Genomic DNA, 17,223 nt, shown 5'->3' on the forward strand with positions numbered 1-17,223 from the left:
AAAATAAGAAGGGTCCCTGGGTGACTCGGTTGGTTGACCACTGGAGTCTTGGTTTCAACTCAGGTCATGACCTCAGGGTCATGAGATCCATCCCGGAGTTGGGTTCCCCACTCAGCACAAGTTGGCTTGAGATTCTTTCCCTCCATCTCCCTCCTCCTCTGCTCCTTCCCTTCTCCCCCGCTCCTCCCCTGCTTGTGTGCAACACAGGTGTGCATGCTCTCATAAATTTATAAATAAATAAATAAATAAATAAATAAATAAATAAATATATTTTTTAAAAAAATAAGAAATATTTCAAACCAATGATTTAAGCTTCCAATTTAAGAACTTAGAAAAAAGAAAAAAATTTTAAAAAGGGCAAATTAAACCTAATTTTATAAACTAAATATGTCAATGAAACTTATTTTTACTCAGCAGAAGGAAGGAAATAATAAGATAAGATCAGCAATTAATTAAATAAAAATGGAAAAACACAATAAAAACAAAAGCTGTTTTTTAAAAAGGTAAAATATTGATTTTCAGAAATATCCAGCCAGATTGAATAGAGAAAAAGAGAAAGAGAGAGAAAGACAAATGACCAATGTCTGTGATGAACAGGATAAATCAGAGCAGACATAAAAATATTAAAAGAACAGTAAGAGAATATCATAAACAATGTTACATCTATACTTTGATAAATGTTATAAAAGGGAAAAAGTCTTCAAATGATATAAACCTCACTCAACAAAAAGTTTGCAACTTGAATAATTCTATATTCATTTTTAATAATGTCTATTTGTAAATCTTCCCACATAAAAAATACCAGGTATAGATGTCTTCACTGTGAATTCTTCTAAATATTTAATAATGAAAGCATACTCATTATACACAGAACCTTTTGTACAAGGATAAAATAGGACATATTTCCCAAATAATGTCAGAAGGCCAGCATTATCTATACCAAAACTCAAAAAAAAAAAAAGAAATTTAAAGGAAACTACAGAAATTCTTAACACAATATTATCAAATAAAGTGTAAATTTAGTTTCGTGCTAAAAAATCAATTCACATAATCCCCCATATTACAAGAGTAAAAACCAAAAACATGGTTATTTCAATAAATACAAATAAATATTTAAAATAAATGTCATACTCATTTATTATAAAAAGTCTTGGCAACCAGAAACAGAAGGAAACATTCCCAACCTAAAACGGCATCTATGAAAGGCCTACATAACTAAGTTGTAAAGTTGACACTACTTGATTCCAGGTTTTGCCATAAAGTTTCAATAACTAAGAGAATTTGGTATTGACATAAAAGAGAGAAAGATTGATCAATGAATCAGAACATAAAAGTCTTGAAACAGATGCCAGTCTGTGTAGTCAACTGATTCTTCACAAAGATGTCAAAGATATCCACTTGGATTATATCTTCATTGTTGGATTTTCTAATAAAAGCATTCTAATAAAATCATGTTGGAGATTCACTGTCAAGAGAAATACTGTCCTTCTCTAATGTAGCTTTTAGTTTTGTTTAAATAAAACCACAGTTCAATAGAACAAATCATATAGAGAGATCTTAAGTTTCTCGTACAAGAACTTGTGTCCCAGAAAAAAATAATGTTTGATTTGTTTTCAAGACATTGGAAATTCTAATCCCTTCTGCTCACTTTAAAGAAGCCCATTCAACCTACATCCATAGACTTTACCGTAAGATTCTCAGAAACAGAGGTTTTATGGGAAAAAGAAAAAAAGATTTGTGCAACAGTCAAGGAAATCCCCATGAGGTATATAATTCTTCATCCTAAAACCAATGTTTTTACAACAATATGTAAAGGCAACAGCATGAATAACTAAAACAACACCACCAAATGGAATACTAGATCCTGAGAAGATCAAGGAAAATAGAATTTAATACAAACAAAACTTTTTTACATATGTTTGCAGAGGGATTCAAGAAAATCTTACATCTGTAAAAAAAATACTGCTCTATGGCAAAAGAACTATCAGAGAACAGAAAAAGGCACATACATCTTAAATATATTTGCTTAAAAAAATTAGAAAAACTGAAAAGTGAAAGATATTTAAATCATAAAATAACAACATAAGTAGATATAAATATAAGATAATGAAGACAGGGATCCCTGGGTGGCTCAGCGGGTTGGCGGTAGCCTTTGCCCAGGGCGCGATCCTGGAGTCCCAGAATCGAGTCCCACGTCGGGCTCCCTACATGGAGCCTGCTTCTCCCTCCTCCCGCGTCTCTGCCTCTCTCTCTCTCTCTCTCTCTCTCTCGCTCTCTCTCATAAATAAATAAATAAATAAATAAATAAATAAATAAATAATTAATAATAATTAAATCTTAAAAACAAGATAATAAAGATAGTAAAGACAAAATTATAGGATATTTCAACAGTTGACTAAAAGAAATCCCCAAAAGAGAGAAAATAAATATACACATAAGAAGAGACTTTATCGGAGAAAGAAATAGAAAAAGAGAACACTTTCCCAGATTTAAAGATAGAAGCTCACCAGTGCCAGACACAAAAGAGAAGTCACACCAGGAAATGTGTGAATCGTAAGATTTGGGATATGAATTATAATGAGAATGTCCTAATAGTGTCTAGAGAGAGAAAAAAAAATCAAGCCATTTAAAAGCAGCAATGTCCACAATAGCCAAACTGTGGAAGGAGCCTCGGTGTCCATCGAAAGATGAATGGATAAAGAAGATGTGGTTTATGTATACAATGGAATATTACTCAGCCATTAGAAACGACAAATACCCACCATTTGCTTCAACGTGGATGGAACTGGAGGGTATTATGCTGAGTGAAATGAGTCAATCGGAGAAGGACAAACATATGTTCTCATTCATTTGGGGAATATAAATAATAGTGAAAGGGAATAGAAGGGAAGGGAGAAGAAATGGGTAGGAAATATCAGAAAGGGAGACTGAACATGAAGACTCCTAACTCTGAGAAATGAACTAGGGGTGGTGGAAGGGGAGGAGGGCGGGGGTGGGGGTGAATGGGTAACGGGCACTGAGGGGGGTACTTGACGGGATGAGCACTGGGTGTTATTCTGTATGTTGGCAAATTGAACACCACTAAAAAATAAATTTATTATTAAAAAAAAACAAATTGCATTTGCCAAACATGAAAAAATAATAATAAAATAAATAAGAGAGGCTATCCTACATCAGGGAAATACAAATCAAAACCACAATGAGATACCACCTCACACCAGTGAGAATGGTGAACATTAACAAGACAGGAAACAACAAATGTTGGAGAGGATGCGGAGAAAAGGGAACCCTCTTGCACTGTTGGAATGTGAGCTGGTGCAGCCACTCTGGAAAACTGTGTGGAGGTTCCTCAAAGAGTTAAAAATAGATCTGCCCTGCAACCCAGCAATTGCACTGCTGGGGATTTACCCCAAAGATGCAGATGCAGTGAAACGCCGGGACACCTGCACCCCAATGTTTATAGCAGCAATGTCCACAATAGCCAAACTGTGGAAGGAGCCTCGGTGTCCATCGAAAGATGAAGGGATAAAGAAGATGTGGTTTATGTATACAATGGAATATTCCTCAGCCATTAGAAATGACAAATACCCACCATTCGCTTCGACGTGGATGGAACTGGAGGGTATTATGCTGAGTGAAGTAAGTCAATCAGAAAAGGACAAACATTATATGGTCTCATTCATTTGGGGAATATAAAAATTAGTGAAAGGGAATAAAGGGAAAGGAGAGAAAATGAGTGAAAATATCAGTGAGGGTGACAAAACATGAGAGACTCCTAACTCTGGGAAATGAACAAGGGGTAGTGGTAGGGGAGGTGGGCAGGGGGTTGGGGTGACTGGGTGATGGGCACTGAGGGGGGCACTTGGTGGGATGAGGACTGGGTGTTATGCTATATGTTGGCAAATTGAATTCCAATTAAAAAAATAAAAATTAAAAAAAAAATAAAAGAGGCTATCCTAGCATTGGATTCTCAATAAGAAGACTGAATGATAGAAGTTAGTAGGGCAGCTCTGGTGGCTCAGTGGTTTAGTGCCGCCTTTGGCCCAGAGTGTGCTCCTGGAGACTTGGGATCCAGGCCCAAATTGGGCTCCCTGCATGGAGCCTGCTTCTCCCTCTGCCTCTCTCTCTCTGTGTGTCTCACAAATAAATAAATAAAATCTTAAAAAAAAAAGTTTAGTAGAGTAATGACTTCACATGATTTTGAACCAGATTTCACAATCAGATGTGAGGACTGAATAAAAATATTTTCCAGTATGGAAATACCTGTATGTCCTTTTTAAAGAACATCTCTAGATGGAAAAAAGAAAAAAAAAAGAGGAGATGTGAGCTACAAGTCACAGTAGATTCAGTGCAGTTGAACAGGTTCAGAAACTCTTAGAAGGAAGCAGACACAGAAATAGCCTATGATACTAGGATAAACTTGAGGATGAAGAATGACTATTGTTTATATTTTTGTCCACATCCATAAGAAAACTACAGGAAAAAATATTTTTCAAAAACACAATAACCAAAAATGAAAGAATTATAGCTAAAAAACTTAAAAACACTTGAAAAAAAAACTTAGGAAAGAATAGAGATAACAATAAAAGAAAATAGTAGTAGTAGTAGTAGTAGTAGTAGTAGTAAAATAATAATAGTAATAATTTGCTTGACTTTGAAACCAATAACCCTTGTCTTTGGTTAGTATATCAGACACATTAAAAAGGCAATATAATTCATACTGCTTATTGTATTACAGGTTTTCCACTTAAAAATCCTTAAGTGCAAATATTATCCTAGGCAAGATAAAAGGAGATGTATAACGACAGATGAATGAGATGTACAAAGTGGGTATGAATGTAGGAGGGAATGATAGGGTTCTAATACCTTCATTTTAAATAGAGAAAGTTTAATGTAGTGACTAAATTTGGTGAGGGAAAAGGTATTTAAATGTTTAAAGATAACCTACAGAATTGTTGAGAATTAATATAACTTTCAAACATTTGAGGAGCAGGACAGCACAGGAGTGTAAATGATATGAATCCACATTTTTCTTAGTGGAAACCAAAAGATACATTTTGTGGTTGCCTAGCAAGGACAAAATATTAAGCTAGACTGAATCCCTATGTTAATAATAAGCAAACGATCTAAAAAAAAGAGAGATTGAAATAGGAAATTATTTCTATTCATTACAAGGTCTTTTCAATATTTATTGTGTGCCTATATTACTGTGATAAAAAAATAAAATAAATGGAAACTAATCGGGCTGTTCTTGGAAAAGCAGATCTCCATAAATATTCAAGTTGCATCTGAAAAGAATAGTAAAAATTAATGACAAAAATAAGGCTTAGTATCTGTCCTTTGGTAAATGAGTAATTTGGAGAAATCAATGGGAAAAATGGGTATAAGTAAGAATTTGGTATATATGGACATATTGATGACATTAGCATGTCAAATTAGCGACTAGAGTATAATTTGAAAAGTAACGTGGTAATGTTCAATATTTCTCTTAAACCTACTCCATTCATGTCTGTTGTGTCAATGTTTAATTGATCACCATAGATATAATAATCTCATGTATACAGCTATCTTCCACAAAGAGTTTCCTCTCTAAAGATCAATAATTTCAAGTATTTTCAATTACGGCAATTCCACCCACAGCCCTAGTCAATGGTGCAGAGACAAGTACACCAAATTAAAACAATTTCCGGATAAAGTCTTTCTTTTATTGGGAAACTATAAATAGTAAACGTCTCTGGGCTTTTTGGAAAGTGTGCTAGTCTTTAGATTTGTTATCCAATCTTTCAGGAGCTTCTTTCTGCAGAATGAAGATCTTTTACTATCTCCTCCATTTTCTGTGTTATGTGACTTTCATCCTACCAGGTAAAATAGATGCTTGTTTATGTGTAAGATAGAGCTTCTAGCTAAAAATACAAACATCAGATTATTAAATAGAAAATGCAGTTTCTTAACATAATCAAATTAATCAATTAAAGAATCTGTTTCTTTAATTGTGTTGAATCTCAGTTTCCTCATTTAGAATAGTGTTATACTAATGTACTCAACTCATTTTCTTTTAAAGATGTAATGTATTTATTTGAGAAAGAGAAAGAGAGGGAGGGAGCATGAGCAGGAGGAGGGTCAGAGGGACAAGCAGACTGCCCATTGAGTGCAAAGCCAGAGCTAACAAGGGATTGATCCCAGGACTCTTAGGTCATCTTCTAAGCTGAAATCAAGATTTGGATGCTTAACCGACTGAACCACCCAGGTGCCCTCCAACTCTTTTTGAAAATTAATATGATTTAGCTCAATACTCTGGCTTTTTTAGACCTTGATTGTTTCAGATATTTAAATTATTTTTAAAATATAATTTTAAAATGTATTTCTAAAATTCAGAAATGAAGATGTCATAATAAATTAGGTCCAGGAGGGGGACCTAGATTGCTCAGTTGGCTGAGCATCTGACTCTTGTTCATTTGACTAAGGTCATGGTCTCATCAAGGTCCTCTGATCAAGCCCCATGTTGGGCTCTGAGCACAGCAGGGAATCTGCTTCTCCTTCTGCCTCTCTGCCTGCTCCAATGCTCTCTCTCTCTCTCTCTCTCTCTCTCTCTCTCTCTCAAATAATTTTATAAATCAATCAAGCAAGCAAGCAAGCCCGGGGAAGATGAATGATTGAGAATAATAGTACATATCTCTTGAGATATCAATAACAGAATCTACAAAATGATCCAGGATATAGTCTCAAAATATGGTGGGCTTTTAAAGTTGGAATAAAATGGAAAATAAAGAAATAGCATCACAAAAAAATTCTTTGTTGAGTTAGTACATTAGTAAAGAAATTCAGCAATGTCTTTATGAATCAAAAGTATTCAAAATACATAGTGCAATTAAATGTATAATGGTGATTTAATGATATTCTTGAGAGACTTATCCTCTGAGGCAATCCAGGCTCTCTAACAATGAAGATGTAAATTGATACCCAAAAGTCTTCTAATTGAGACTAGAAAGTTGGGAATTCAAGAGGTACAAATGTAACTGAATTCCAACTTAGAAGGTCTAGATTTTCTTACTAGCTTCCTACTTAATAACATGTGAACTTTGCCCCTCAGAGAATTTAAATGATTTGCCAAAGTCTTTAACAACAAAAAGAATATAAGCAGAATCAATAACAACCACAATCTTAAAAAATAAAAAGTCTGATATAAAATATTGTGCTTATTAATTATATGAACCTCAAAAGACTGCAATTAGGATTTAGTGCAATAATGTACCAGTAGGTAGCTCTATGAACTGAAAATTAGTCTACCAATTTAGGTACTCCTATAATTTTTATAGTTGCCGATGTTATAGTTATTATTATTATTATTATTATTTTTAAAGGTTTATTTATTTTAGAAAGAGAAAAAAAGAAAGCATGCATGTGAGGTGATGGGGGAGGATGTTGAGCATCAGGAGAGGAAGAGATAGTCTTAAGCAGACTCCGTGATGAGCCCAGAGCCTGACATGGGGCTCGATCATGTGATGAGCCCAGAGCCTGACATGGGGCTCGATCATGTCCTTGATCATGACCTTAACTGAAATGAAGAGTCAGAGGCTTAACTGACTGTGATACCCAGGCACCCCAGATGTCATAGTTATTTTTAATAATGAAAGGGAACTGAAGAAATGAGGAGCTAAGATATGGGCAGATGTTGGAGCACATGGTGCTAGTGTGTCAATCAATAACCATGTAACACTGAGTGGCTATGATCTACTGAACACAATGCTGGACACTAAGAAAACAGAAAATAAAGACACAGTAATTCTCTAGTCATGTTTAAAAGCTAGTTGAATAAACTCAAATAAGTCAATGAATGGAGGTTTGTAGAAACACACTTTAAATAGTACAAATGATGAAATTGTGGCATGGCAATTATGGAGGTTTGGGAAAATGTCCTGAATTCTCTGATGAAGAGCTTTGAAGCTGGGGATAAGACACTTATATTTAGACCTTGGAAGGTGAGAGAAAGAAAGGGAAGACAAGAAGTAAATATGCATGTCTAGCAGGTGCCAAATCCCATCTCCTAACTTCTCACGTAGATAGCAAATATGACCTTCCAGATAACAGTATGAGACACTGGTTATCTCCTCTTTCTATAGAAGAGGAAAAAGACATCAAAAGGGAGAGTGTTTCAAGGTCACACTTATTATACTATGTGTGATAAGTGGAATATAAATACTGGAATACAAGAGCCTAGCATATTTGTTCTTTATATTTAATTGTGCTTTCAATAGAAGGCACTGAGGCTAACGTACAAGCAGAATAGATTTGGTCAAAAGCAATGAGGGCACATGGGAATATAGCTGTGCTCCAGATATGTAGGGTCTAGACCATTAAATTCTACATTTGTTGAGCATTGCAGAAAACTTTAAATAATGCAATGAAGACACTTAGTGTATGAATATGACTACAAATTTTCCTTTACCTTTTGATCATTCAAACAGATACTGAGTTATAATGTGTCCTGAAATGGACAGAACATTCTATATTTGTCCTTTGCTGGACAAAAAAAATAAATAAATAAAAGGAAGGCTGTTACAAAGGATCAGAGTGTGTAGCTTTGAAGAAGTTCATAGAGGAGAATATATCAGTTGCACAATTGTTTGATTTGGTTATTGATAGAACCTTAAAGTTATTAAAGAAACAATAAAAAGTGTTCAACCTAAGTGGATACTTTTTGAAATGTAAGAAGAGTGATCCAAGCAGAGGGATACCATGCTGGAGAGGCAAGTCACTGAAAATTGACAAAGGAACAATATTGACAATGGCTAAAACATGACAGAATGAACAATAGTTTAGGCAGTATTTTAGCACAAGCAGAAATAATCCATTGAGATCTGAGACTCCTTTGTAGTTGCGAAGCTTTAATTCTCTTAACTATACAGTGGAATGGTAATTCCATTAATTTTATAAGGTTTTGCAAAGATTCAGAGATAATGTAAGCAAAATGTTTATCACATTCAATGTCATATTGCAGTATTTCAAGAAATGGAGAATGAGAATTAAAAGTAGAAAACACAAAACAAGGAGAGGAAGTAGTTGAGAAGGAATACAAGCTAGTATCCATGTATAGCCAGTTGCTAAGATGCTCAGAATGGACCTTAAATGGTAGAAACATGATGGCCTTGGAAACTTTATGATATAATGCATGGTGCATGGGAGGCCAGATCTAAAATAGCAGAGGAGAGACATTCACTTGTGTTGAAATGTTGGTGGGAAGACAGTATCAGTCCCAGTGCTCTAGATTTAATTAAATTTAAAATCAAGTCAATTTGGTTACAGGAGAATTACAATAAAATGTTGGGAGAATAGTAGAGTTCATAAAAATAAATAACCTCTTCCAATTGGCCAGGATTTCACTGATTAGCTATGTAACTTCGCAACTGATCCAGAAAGATGCTGACAAATGAACACATTGTTAATGCCTCTCTTGTGGCAATGATTAGTTTGTATTAATTAATTTGCATGAGTTAAGTTAATTTGCAAATTAGTCTTAAAATTTTTCTATATTTTCATCCTCTTGATACAAATAATTGTATCTTCTTCAATATCCTTGAATAAGATAAGGAAAAATAAAACACAAATATTAATATCTTAGAACATTTTATGATTTTTACATGATGATACATCATCATGAAGTATCTTCAGCAGTAAGAGATCCAGGTGCTAGCCATAAAATCAGAGATATGTGCAGCCTTTGCCAGACTAACAATGTTTGAGAAATAAAAAAGAAAAAAAAGATTTAATTCTAAGTTCTGAATAAGAGGTTGGTAAGATATGAAGAACAGGAAGTGAATTAAATTCCCAGTTATTATCCAGTAACTTTGAGTTAAGACATCAAAGTCAAGGGAACTGACATATAACTCCATATGAAGGAGCTAAAATTATTTTATTTAAATCTAAGGTAAAATTTTCCTACATTCAGGTTGCAGCATGGAAACCCATTTATAAGCATATATACAGTATATTATTAAGTATGTATTACTCATGATTCCTTGTATGAATTATCTTCATAGAACTCTATTTTGTCATTCAATCCTCAACTTACAATTTTCACATCTTCAGGTTTCTCCATAGTCATAAAATACAGGTGCTAGAGACAACCAGCTACCATAAGCAGTATCTACTTTGAGACAATATCCAGATCTGTTGAGTGTTTCTCACAAGTCAGTTTCCAACTTTTTCAATGTAGAGACCACGGATTACATATTTAAAATGCAAATTCTGGTTTGGAACAATTTAAGATTGAACCGTGGGTTAAGCATGTATTAGATTTGCAACCTTGGGCAAATTATCTGGTCACTCAAGACCTCAGGTTTTTATCTGCATCTATTAGATTTGTATTAGATTTGCAATCTTGGGCAAATTATCTGGTCACTCAAGACCTCAGGTTTTTATCTGCATCTACCTCAAAGTTGTATGGCAGTTAAATAAGATAATGTATGCAAAATATTCAAAACAATACCTGACACACAGTAGGTTTTCTATGAAGGAAATCTATTTGTTTTATTATTAGTGTTTGAACTTAAACTTGTCATATTCTCTTTCAACTCTAGGATGAGAATCGTACTACTTTGTCTGACTGGTTCATGTTCTTTATATACTCCTGTTCACTTGAATAACCCTTACTCATTTTTTAAGGTTTACATTTTCCTATCACTCTTCCATGATACAACGTATGACAATGAGCAAATACTTATCTGTTCACATATTGTACCAAATATATTTCTCTATCATGGTACTTATTTAACCTCTCTCTCTCTCTCTCTCTCTCTCTCTCTCTAGCTCCCTCTCTCTTTCTTCTCATGCTTGTGTATTTATCTCTTTGGCTTAATGTTTTGCTTTACCGCCAGAGAAAGTCCACTACCTGGTTTAAAAGTTGTAGTCAATAATGATTTAATTTCAACTATAGTCTTTTGTTCACCATTAATTAATAACCGTTTTTAATCTGTGAGAAACTATTATGTTACAGGCACTGCTGTACATTTGTTTATATATTAACTCATCATATTTCATAGAGACTCTGTGAATGAGACCATTTTTTTCCATTTTACAGATGAAGCAACTAATGCTCATAGAGGTTACCCAAAGTTACATAGCTGGCAAATAACAGCACTAAAATTCGAGCTTAAAGTCCATGGCTATAAACTTATCTTCCTTCTGCAGTTAGAAAGACTATCAACCTGTACCATACAAAATCTTTACTTTGAAAATTTAGTGATTTGTTTGTTCTACTTGATGTTAAAACTTTAAACTATAAAATTATAGTAGTCTGTTTCACATAGCAACCTGATGTTAAAATATACTATAAAATTATAACACTTTTTTCATATAACCTTTCCCACACACTGAGGGGGACAGATGGACAAAAAAGAAAAAAAAGCACAAAACAATTGCTTAAGAGTATTATAGAGTAAATAAGTCAATGAAAAGTTATACTTAAAAAAAATCAAGTTGGGATCAACCTCTGAGGAAACTCTTCTCCCTAAAAGCATCTGACCATTCTTAAAGACACAGGAAAGAAGTTGAATAGCAGAAATCTGATAGCATTGAGGCAAGATCATAATTCAGAGCCTGCAAAGGAAGGAGAACTATGGAAATACTGGTGTGCTTTGGCTGAGGATACAAAAAGCTACGAGCTAGGTCTAAATTAAAAGGACATTAGTCCATCTGTTCCAGGAACTAATACTCACTTTTACATTATTTCAAATTCTATAATGGTTTAAGATTATCCAGGAAGTTTGGTTGGTAGTTCTAATCACCAGCAAGAAACAATAATAAATCATTCTGGAGAAAGATAACAGTATTCCAGACCTCAAGCTATTTCCTCATCTTTCATTAAAAATATATGTGACAAAAATAATCAGGAACAAATGAAAATAGGACTACCCTATCAAAAATCAAAACCAGCCCACAAGAAAGGGGAATAACAAGGGATCCAGATAAGGAAGTTATCAGACCTAGATAGACTTTAAAATAACTGCACTTAATTTATTTAAATAACGAAAAACAAAAGTAAAAATTTAGCATAGAAGTGAAGACTACAACAAAGAGAAAAAATAAAATTCCAGAACTGAAATATTTATAAAGCAAAATTAAATACATAATGAATGTGTCAGACAGTAGTTTTTACATAATCGGTGAGATATTTAATGATGACAAAAGATGAACCAGAAGAAAATATTTGGAATGAAACAAGAGAAAATTAGAGGTTGGAAAATAGGAAAAAAGTTGAAGGAGGGAGGGAAGGATGAAGAAAGAAAGAAAGGTAGGAAAAGAGGAAGGAAGAAAGGAAGGAAGAAGATTTGGAAGGAAGAAAAAACAGTAAACTACTAAAACAAAACAAAACAATAAAGCAAAGCAAAAGTTGAAGAAAACAGCAGATCACTTTCAAAGAGTCAGATATTAAATTGAAAGCTGAATTCTCAAAACAACAATAACAACAAAGAAGTCAGAAAACAAGGTAGTGATATATTCAGAGTCCTGAAAGAAAACAACTATAATCTAGAATTCTGTATCAAATAAAAATACCCTTTAGGAGTGAAGATAACATAAGAATATTCTCAGTTAAATAAAAACAGAGAATTCAACATCAGAACTCCTATATTAAGGGGAATTTTTAAAAGCATTATTTGGCCAGAAAGGGAATGGTTTTCTTTATGGAAGCTCATAAAAATAGATAAAAAAATAAGCAATGATTTTTTTTACAAGACTTTGGTAAGTTGACACTTCTAGCACAAACAGTGAAAAAAAAAAGATAATATAACTACACAATAGTAAATGAGATGATGGAATTATAAAAAATAACCAATATATAGAAAAGAAGACAGGAAAAATAATGGGATATATTTCATACAATATATTTTACTATTATAAATATTAATGTAAAATTTAAAAATAGGAGTGAATCTTTTGAATGTAGTGTAAGTTTATATGAGAAATATCTAATATATGAGAAGATAGAAATTATAAAATCTAAAAGATAGGAAAAGATATAAAAATCCAAGAAGGGAGAAGAAATGTGTGGGAAATATCAGGAAGGGAGACAGAACATAACGACTCCTAACTCTGGGAAATGAACTAGGGGTGGTACAGGGGAGGAGGGCGGGGGGTGGGGGTGAATGGGTGACGGGCACTGATGGGGACACTTGACGGGATGAGCACTGGGTGTTATTCTGTATGTTGGTAAATTGAACACCAATAAAATTAATTTATTAAAAAAAAAAAAAAATCCAAGAAAAACATAATGAAGTAGTTATATTAATATTATATAAAGAATACAGTAAGAAAAAATCGCATTACTAGAGAAAAAGAATGATTCATAGTAATAAAAAGTTCAACTCAACAAGATAATATTGTGGCCATAAATTTAATGCAACAAAAAACTTAATCTTGAAATATATTTGAAAAAAGACAAGAACAGAGTACATCATAGTAATAGGTGATGATAACACCTTACTTACACAGAAAACAGGAAAACAAACAATATAAATGTAAGAATAAAGAAGACATAAACATTAAGATTAACAAAAGTCAACCTAATTCAAAGAAGAAGTATCAATGAGAATTAGAAAATATTATCATCTGAATGGTAATAAAAATGAGATAACACAAAACTCATGGCATACAGCTTACAGTAGTGTTTACAGGAAAATTTATACCATTACTATCATATACCTGAAAAGAACAGTGTGGTATTGATAAAAGAATAAATAAATAGGGATGCCTGGGTGGCTCAGTGGTTGAGTGTCTGCCTTTGGCTCAGGTTGTGATCCCAGGGTCCTGGGATCAAGTTCCACATCAGGTTCCCCACAGGAAGCCTTCTTCTCCCTCTACCTATGTCTCTGCCTCTCTCTGTGTCTCTCATGAATAAATAAATAAAATCTTTAAAAAAAGAATAAACAAATAGATCAATTAAACAAGACAGAGAGCTCAGAAATAAATCCTTATAAATATAGTCAACTGATATTTGACAAAGAAGCAAAGGCGACATAATGAAGAAAAGATAATCCCTTCAACAAATGATGTCAGAACAAATGGACATCCACATGTGAGAAAAGTGAATCTAGACACAAACCTTACACCCTTCACAAAAAATAGACCTGAAATGGCTTGTAGACCTAAATGTAAAATGTAAAATGAAAAATTATAAAACTCCTAGAATATGACATAGGAGAAAACCTAGATGTCCTTGGGTATAGCAATGACTTTCTGGATACAAAACAAAAGGCACAATCCATGAAAGAAAGACCTGATAAGCTAGACCTCATTAAAATTAAAAATTTATTCCCTAAGAAATATAGTGACAAAATAATGAGATGACAAACCACAAACTGGGAGAAATAGACACATGTGATAAAAGACCATTACCCAAAACATACAAAGAACTTTTAAAACTCAACAATAAGAAATCAAAACAAAATAAAAATGAAAGTGCCAAAGACCTTAATAGACCATCTCAGCAAAGAAGCTATACAAATGGCAATAAGCATATGAAATGATACTCCACATCATATGTCATCAGGGAAATGGAAAGTAAAACAAATGAGAGAACCTTTCATAAATATTCAGGCAATTAAAATGTAGAATGACAAAACCAAATTGTGGTGAGTATGAGAAGTAAAGGGAACTCTCATACATTGTTGGTGGGAATGAAAAATGTCACTTTGGAACACAGTTTGGCAGTTTCTTATAAAACTAAACATAATGGTATTGTATCACACAGCAACTGAGCTCCTTGGTATTTACTCAAAGCAGTTGAAAACTTTTGTCCACCCAAAAACTTGCACATGAATGTTTATAAGCAGCTTTATTCATAACTCCCAAACTTGGAATCATCCGAGATGTTTTTCAGTTAGGTAAGTACATAAATCAACTGTTTTATATCCAGACAATGGAATGTTAATTAATGCTAAAACGAAATGAGCTATCAAATCATGAAAAGACATGCAATGACTTTAAATTCATATTACTAAGTGAAAGAAGCTCAAAACACTGTACAATATGATTCCAATTATATGACACTCTTGAAAAGGCAAAACCATGAAGGCAATAGAAAAGATAATGATTGCCACAGGAGTAAGGTAAGAGATAATAAGCAGAGCCCAGAAGATTTTTAGGACATTGAAAATACTTTGTATGATATTATAATAACATATATTTAATTATACATTTACCCAAACCCATAGAAATGTACAACACAAAGAATGAACCATAATGCAAACTATGGACTTGAGTGGTTCTTTTTTTTTTTTTAAGATTTTATTTATTTATTCCTGAGAAACAGAGAGAGAGATAGGCAGAGACACAGGCAGAGGGAGAAGCAGGCTCTATGCAGGGAGCCCGATGTGGGACTCAATCCCGGGTCTTCAGGATCACGCCCTGGGGCTGAAGGCGGCGCTAAAACCACTGAGCCACCGGGGCTATCCAACTTGAGTGGTTCTTATGTGTCAATGTAGGTTATCCTCTGTAAAAAATGTACACTTCTGGTGGATGATGGTTGACAGTGGGAAAGGTTATGCATATATAGGGGGAGGAAGTATACAGGAAATCTCTATACCTTCCTCTCAATTTTTTTGTAAATCTAAAACTGCTCTAAAAAATAAAACCTCTAAAAACATTTTGAAGAGAACTCATGAATTCTTCTAAAAGATTATACAATAATATAATAATCAAAAATATGAACAATTAAATGAAGAAAAAACAACTGTTCAAAACAAATACCGACAGCATAAAAATTAAAATCTCAGTGTATCCTATTTTATTTATGAGCAAAATTTACATATATTGTTGGTGCAATATATAAATTAGTAACCCTGGGATCTAATTTTTTCTAAAATTATCATAAATATGTATCATATAAATATTAAAATATATACTAAAATTTACTTCTTATCATAATCTACAAATAGTAAAACTTTAAATATGACCTAATTGAAAAATTAGATGAACTATCATATATTTCAAGGGAAAATTATGTACCTCTAAAAAATTCATGGATCTTATTGAGAAAAATAATGTATGGCATAAAAATGTAATATATATTAATTTAAAACATGTTTAAATGTTGTATATGTATATGGAAATATGTAATACTTTAGTGTCTTCTTATTTTTTGGCATTTTCTAAGTTTATTACAATGTATATGTAGGACTTTTTGTAATCAAAAATAATGTGTTCTTAAATAAGAGATCAGTAATGTTGGTTACTCTTCTTTTACTATAGCCACATGTACCTTGATAGATCCTGATCAATGCTCAAACAAATTTGGTCACTGTAGAAGACGCTGCTTTAGAGGTGAAAAGCGAATTGATATATGTCTTTTACCAAATAAAATTTGCTGCATTGAGAGGTTATATGATGAAGACTAATCTTGAAAAGGAAGATGTACCTGTGACCAAAGGAGTTTGTACACCAGTGCAGAGAGGTATAGGAATGTAATTAGAATTTCTGTAATAAATAAATACATATGCCAGTATTGATATCTTCCTCTGTAGATATTATGTATTCAGTGGAATGAGGAAGGACCTTTCTTATTGCCTCTAAATTAGAGGCTTTATGATATAGGCATATCTGGGATTAATTTTTTATCTTATGGATACCACCTTTGCCTCAGTTTAGAACTACTTTGATCTGTCATGGTTTTCCTAAACTTACATAATTGAACATTTACCAACTTAACCATCACCTTATTAGAAATTTGATTCATGAAAAATTAATACCCATAGATTTATTTACCAATTGTCTTAATGTCATCATGGTATTGACATTGACAAATAGGAAACCTCAGTACAAGCTGAATGCATAAGCTACAGTACAGCTTGGTGATACTCAATGGCTATTCCTTTCTTCTCTCCAAGTTCTATTCATTCAAAAAGGCATATTAATTGAATACTGTGTAATACTAATCCTATTAAACTGGATTTAAATACAATCTGAACTTTGACTCCATTCTCGACTCAAAACATTAGCCTGGCAGTTTTGTTCTTAGTCCTGAATGGAAAAATGCATAAAAAATTGTTATTTCATGCTCAGTATGAGACAGCACAAATTCTCTGTAATGATAAAAGTTGGGGGAAGAAAACATAGAGACTAGAATTTGTTTGCCAGGTAAAACCAAAAGACCAAACAACCCTTTATCAATAGTCTACCAAGTTCCCAAACATCTTCGCTATTTTTTTTTTTTTTTTGGCTAACTTAACA

At 33.2% G+C, this 17,223-nt stretch overlaps 1 protein-coding gene across 1 annotated transcript; it reads left to right on the forward strand.

Moving 5' to 3' along the window:
* The first annotated feature begins 5,804 nt into the window (after positions 1 to 5,804).
* On the forward strand, positions 5,805 to 16,391 carry DEFB114 (defensin beta 114). Its single transcript, XM_041753019.1, has 2 exons — positions 5,805 to 5,862; positions 16,246 to 16,391. The coding sequence occupies exons 1-2, from the start codon at positions 5,805 to 5,807 to the stop codon at positions 16,389 to 16,391; spliced, it is 204 nt and encodes a 67-aa protein (XP_041608953.1).
* Positions 16,392 to 17,223: the final 832 nt, after the last annotated feature.

Source organism: Vulpes lagopus, chromosome 1 (genome assembly GCF_018345385.1).
Source record: "Vulpes lagopus strain Blue_001 chromosome 1, ASM1834538v1, whole genome shotgun sequence".
In the NCBI taxonomy this organism is placed as follows: domain Eukaryota; kingdom Metazoa; phylum Chordata; class Mammalia; order Carnivora; family Canidae; genus Vulpes; species Vulpes lagopus.